This window comes from Scleropages formosus, chromosome 13 (genome assembly GCF_900964775.1).
Source record: "Scleropages formosus chromosome 13, fSclFor1.1, whole genome shotgun sequence".
Classification (NCBI taxonomy): Eukaryota; Metazoa; Chordata; class Actinopteri; order Osteoglossiformes; family Osteoglossidae; genus Scleropages; species Scleropages formosus.
In genome coordinates this window covers 12,314,448-12,320,447 of record NC_041818.1, presented here as the reverse complement: position 1 = coordinate 12,320,447, position 6,000 = coordinate 12,314,448, and the positions used below count along the sequence as shown (strand labels likewise).

The 6,000-nt window shown below is 54.1% G+C and overlaps 1 protein-coding gene across 2 annotated transcripts in view; it reads left to right on the top strand.

Moving 5' to 3' along the window:
• Positions 1 to 1,539: 1,539 nt before the first annotated feature.
• The window catches only part of mgat4b (alpha-1,3-mannosyl-glycoprotein 4-beta-N-acetylglucosaminyltransferase B), a 59,148-nt gene continuing 54,687 nt past the window's right edge, over positions 1,540 to 6,000 (top strand). Inside the window, exon 1 of one of the 2 annotated variants that reach the window (XR_003798075.1) lies at positions 1,540 to 2,499. Coding sequence is in view for 1 of the 2 variants with exons in the window: in XM_018737293.2 (XP_018592809.2) it covers positions 1,821 to 2,499 (679 nt within the window). In the remaining variant the exon portion in view is untranslated. The remainder of the gene's footprint in view (positions 2,500 to 6,000) is intronic. The other variant, XM_018737293.2, reaches the window with a different exon arrangement.

Sequence of the window (6,000 nt, the reverse complement as noted above, 5' to 3'; positions counted from 1 at the left end):
CGCTTTTCTTGCACTCGCGGAGACGGACCTGCGCTGCGAAGGCAGAGCGGCAGCCACTCATCACGCTGCGTGACTCAGCGGACACGCGTGTCAGAGCGTAGTCCACCATCTTCCAGCATGGTGCTCGGCCTCCTGGCAGGTCATGCCCATGCCCATGCCCATGCCATCCTGGCATTTCGAACCTAATGCTCAACAACCCAGTGGCACCGCAGGTAGCACTGGTGCCGCACGGCTCCTGGGCTTTGGATTGGGATGTGCGTTCAGTCTCTTTGGGGGGTTTACATGTTCGAGTGGGTTTCCTCCACCAGGGTACTCTGGTTTCCTCCTCCAGTCCCAAGACATGCATTTCAGGCCAGTCAGCAAGTCCATATTGCCCTTTGTGTGTGTGTGTGTGTTGCTCTGCTGTGTGGGTAATGGGAAGTAGTTTAGTGCAGTATACCTGTCACTGTAACGCGCACACACACACACACACACACACACACACACACTGTCTGAAACCGCTTCTCCCATATGGGGTCACGGCGAACCGGAGCTTAACCTGGCAACACAGACTGCAAGGCTGTTGGGGGAGGGGACACACCCAGGATGGGACAGCAGTCCATTGCAAGGCACCCCAAGCAAGACTCGAACCCCAGACCCACCGGAGAGCAGGACCCGGTCAAACCCGCTGCTCTACCGCACCCCCCTTCAATTAATAACACAATTGTATTACTTGTAATAATAATTACAATTATTAATAAAATACACACGAGTGACATTCATTGCTCTCTTCTCCATGGTACTCATCCAAACAACAGAAGCTTTGCTGGTTCACGACTGGCAGCAAGAGACAGAACAAGACAGAGGACGCAGCCGCTGCTTCTGCATCAGAACGTTTGGCCACAGAGAAAGTACAGTATTGCGATGGACGAGTGTACAGTCCAGGGTGGACCATCCCTGACTAGCCTCGCACCGCGCTGCTTTCGGGATGGGTTCCAGACCTCCGTTACCCTGACTCGGATAAGCGGCTACTGACAGTGTGAGAAAGGCTCATCTCGGAATAAGTGTGTGGACATGCGGCAGACCAACCCACCTACACATCCACGCATCCCTCTCATCAAAGCTGGTTCTCAGCAAAACGCACCACCTAATTATCTGGTTTCTTACACCGTGTTTAGGGGAGACGGACTACTGTGTGCCCTGCAGAGCGGTGCAGATCAAACACCCCACGTTTCCTACATACTTCTGCTGTTTTCAGTCAAACTATGTTCGTTATTTCGTATCACAATTATGTTATTGTATCATGGTTACATACTGTACCTATATGCTGTGCGTACAGTGAGCAGCACGCGTCACAGCGCCTGGGTGGTGCGAAGAACATGGGTTTGATGCCCGCTCGGTCTGTGCGGAGTTTGCATGTTCTCCCGTGTCTGAGTTGATTTCCACCGGGTGCTCTGGTTTCCTCCCACTGTCCAAAGACATGCACTTCACGGTGAATTTCTAATTCTGAATTGCCCATAGTGTGTACATGGGTGATTGTGTGTGTCTGCGTGTGTGTGTGTGTGTCTGTGCACTTGTGTCTCTAGGCAGCAATGGTCTTGTGTCCTGTCCGGGGACATACCCCTTCGCTTTCTTGAGCGCAATGCTTCCAGGATAGGCTCCGGTTCACCGTGACCCTGCTCAGGACAAGCAATTATTGAAAGTGAACGGACGTATGTATACGCAGTAAAAAGTAGCGAGCGTGCGTTCCCAAGATTGACCTTCAGTGTCTGTGGATAGAGGCTGTAAAATTATTGATTCCAGACTGTTTGATTCCTTTCTCCAAGGTGACCGCAATGTGAATGTGGAATAATCACATTTCAAACAACTACCCCATTTCCACAGCTGGGTATATTTTCACTTTCTCACTTCAGAGTAAACAGCTGAAGAGTAACGTGCAGCACGAGTGGGATTCGAACCCCCACTCCTCAAGCAGGACGGTGCGCGGCGCCCCAGTGACCAGTGCTGTTTGTGTGCGGAACCGCGTTCGCACCGGACCGGACCGGACCGGACCGGACCGAACCGAACCGAACCGAAGACGAGAGGAGAGGTCGGATCGGCTCCTCCTCGCGCGCGCCGTTTCGTTGCGTTTCTCTTTAAGGAGGTCCTGCCAGCGAAACCCTTCCCCCTTTTTAACACACCCCTCCCTGCCCTGGCGCACGCTGTCTGCGAGAGTGTGTGCAGTGTCAGTGTGTGTGCGTGACCGCGGCGCAATAACAAACAGCGCTCGCTCATCCTCGCAGCGCCGGGGAGCAGCAGCAGGCAGCAGCACCATCCTCATCATCTTCTTCTTCGTCGCCACCCTCCTCTTCCTCCTCTCTCTCCCCTCAGCAGCGCAGCCGCCCTCCCGCGTTCCGTTCGGACATGATCCCGGAGGTCCGGAGATGAGGCTCCGAAATGCCACCTTCCTAACCGTGTTGCTGTTGGCTCTGTGCGGGTTCCTGTCGCTCTCCTGGTACACGGCGTCCGGCGGCTCCAGAGGTGAGGATCCGCGCTGTGGGGCCGGCCCGGGGGGGCGTGTTGCAGCTCGCGCGCACACACACCGCGACAACACGCACCGCACGCGTACGCACACGCACAACTACAACAGCAACGCACACGTACACGTACGCACACGCACACAGGCTCCGCTCCGCCGCGCTGTTATTATTACGGTGCCCTGTTTTGAGGAAGCGGCGGAGCAGCGCGCGCACCTTTCGTCGCGCTTCCTCTCCGAGTCGAACAGGTTCACGCGCCGATCGGCGCCGCGCGGGGTGTCCGAACCCGCAACCCGAGCGCTCGCGCCCGTCTGCGGAAGGACAGGAACCGAAGAAGGGGTTGAGAGGAGAGGAGAGGAGAGGAGAGGAGAAGTGGGGGGGACGCGGGACGCGTACCTGTGTGTCTGTCTGTCCCCCAAGTTTTCGAGCGCACCTCTGCTCTGCTCTGCTCTGACGACGGGGGCGGTGGAGGACGCGAAGCACCAGACACACACACACGATGAACATACGTGTACGTTACACACATCATGACCCGTATTATTATAACAAATCGGCGACGTGTGGTCCGAAGTCAAGTGGGAACCTGTAACGTGTAAAACCGTGTTTGTACCGCGTTCTGTTCAGTTCACCGCCAGCTGCGTCGTGACCAAAGCCGGATGGATCCGTTACGGACAGACGAGAAGAACTAAGAGTGTTTCTTCTCACACAAACACATTTGTGAAATGGGGAATGATGTATGAACCCTCGAAAGCCTTGTCCCGGTCGACGTTTTCACCCTTATTTTTATTATTGTTCCCTTTCTCGCTCGCTTGGGTCCCTGTCTGTCAGCGCGAGGCTGTCGAGTGACAATAAGGCTAAACAGGAGCTCGTTTCTTTCCCGCCCTTAGCGACCGATTGGGCTCGTGGGCCGAGCTGAGCGCTCGCTCGCGCCTCTTCGTCGTTTTGTGTGTCGAACTTGTGTTCAGTGTTGGGCTGAAATTCGGCTGAAATTAGCCTACTGCTGCTATCATTATTATTAAATGTTGTTGAACTGATGACGTGCTCATAACTAAAAACAACCCCTTGCCTGGCTTGTATTCGGGATTAATATTGTCATTATTACTATTAACTTTTTATTTATTCTGTTTCTCTGAGGTGACCTAAAATAATCAACTTCACATAAATTCTTTACAGTGGTCTTCTTACTGTATCAGTTCAGGGTTCGTGCCTGGTCAAGGCTACCTGAGCAGGAGTGGGATGGAACCAAGAACCTTTGAGCTGTGGGACAGCGGCACTAAACACTAGTGTATCCTACTGGCATAGAGTTGTTTTTTTTTTTTTTTTTTTTTTTTTTTTTAATAATTACACACGCTCTTGTGTTTTCCTCCTGTTTTGAGGAGCGTACGGCTCCGCTCCTCGCACAGGTTGGACAAATGTTTCGCTTGTGGCCTGATTAGCAGCGGAAACACCGGGGGGTGGGTTATTATGGGGTTGTTATGAGATGGTTCTTTGAGTAAAGTGAGAGTTGAGGTGGAACAAAGAGGCAGCGCGGCGAGTCGGCCTGCGGGACTGGAGCTGTGCAGCGGCGCTCAATCAAACGTCATGTATTGTGAGCCGAATTTCTTTTCATCCGGTTAAACCGGCACCGAGCGTTTCACCGAATAAAAGCTACGTAACCCTTCCGTTTATTACCTTGTACGCATCGGCTGCATTGCGTACGTTAAATTAAGCCGATTGCTCAGGTCCTCGCTGGTCCCGCTGCCTTTAAACAACAAACGGCTTCCCTATTGAGAGAGAGAAGGCCAAACCGAACAGGGTGTTTCGGTAATTCACCCAGTCGGTTACATAAGGGTGCCGGTACGTTGAAAGCATGCGGGTTCGCGGCGCGCCGGCGAGGACCCGGCCTTATTGGTCACGCACCGGAGAGGATGAAAGGCCCCGCTCGAGGGAGCAGTCATTTGTGTCCGCTGCTTGGAGATGCCGGAAGACGGTGGAAGCGCGCGCCACTTCCGGGCCGTTCCCTTCGGCCGAACGACGGCCGTTAAGTAGCGTGCTGGACGAGTCTTCATTGATGGCTCACTAAAGCGGACTTTGGGGAGATGTGGGTGAGTTTGGGCTGCTTCCAGGTGCTGCTTTGGCAAAAATGTCAAGTCACCTGCGAAAGCAGGACGTAGCGGAGCTGGGGCCGCCGAGCTCCTTTTTCTGTGCCTTTGACCGCCGCTCCTGTGCGGTTGAAAGGCGGGCGTCACAGGTAGCCGGAGCCCACGGGAGGCGTGCGCTCAACGAAGGAGGACGGTTCAGCCGCGCCCGTACGGGAGCCGCCTCGCATCTTCGATGCTTGTGCTAATTTTCTTTTCCATTGTGCTGCAAAGGTCTCTGGCAGGTAAAACCTGTTCCGCAAACAATGGTCTGCTGCTTGTCCTCAGCTGTGACAAAACACATGTATGAGAGACGGAGACGGAGTTGGGGGTGGGGGTGTCCGCCTGATTCTCAGGGCACCAGGAGAGAGGCTTTGTAAAAGAGAGAGGAGATATGAATTTCAGGGCAAATTGTTCTTTCACTCGGCACACTTCTCTCAAAAGGGACTTGCAGAGATTCCCCCCCCCCCCCCCAATATTACATAATTTTAATAGAGATAGATATTTTACTGAAGGAACTGAGACTAAGTGGATTCCTGAAAGGTGAAGAAGCACTCTGTGCACCAGAGGCTTCGAGGGTCACAGTTCCTACCTGCCACCTCTCTAAGGGCTGTGACAATGGCAGCTCTGAGGGAGATGTCCTGGGCACCATTGGGCTCTGTGTTAACACCCCCCACCCGCCGGGATGAGGCACATGCTGCAGTTTGCTACTGCTCAAGGATTGGAACCCACTCAGGTGATTGTGCGTCAGTTCACCTGCAGCTCCGTGCCAGGTGGATCGCCTTTCGTCAGTGCCCGCAGCGACACCGTCACGGCACTCATGTAAATAGCCACATGTGAAACCTGAAATTGAAAATGCGAATAGCCGATATGTTGCCACTTGGTTTCGGTCATGTTTCGTTGTGATTATTGAGTTCTTTTCCAAGCCTTGCTGTGTTTCTGTATCAGAAGGGGTCCGCCAGGTGTCCTGGTTTCTGTTTTGAGACCCAGGTGGAGACTGGAAGATGCAAATGAGCAGGAGCGCCGCGCGGAGCCGGCAGCGGCAGATTGGCTGCCGTGGAGGTGAGCTGGCACTGGGCCCCGGCCTTCTCGGCTTACGGAAACCTGAGAGGGGGGCGGTGGACAAGTTGCCGGGCGCTGGCCGCATACCAGACGGATCCGAAATGACTGTAGTTAACAGCTCGGGAAGAGGAGTGGGAGGGGGGAGGAGCCTTCACAGAAAGGGCTTTTGTAGAGCATTAATTGAGGAGGAGGAGGCGGTAGGATCGGTCCTTTTCGTCACTATCGGTTCCACAGTTCCTGTCAGTACTCTCGCTCCACCCGTCTGTCCGGTAGCACCACGTGGATTCCCTGGGCATGTGCTCTGAAAGCCACGTGTGTCGGTCTCC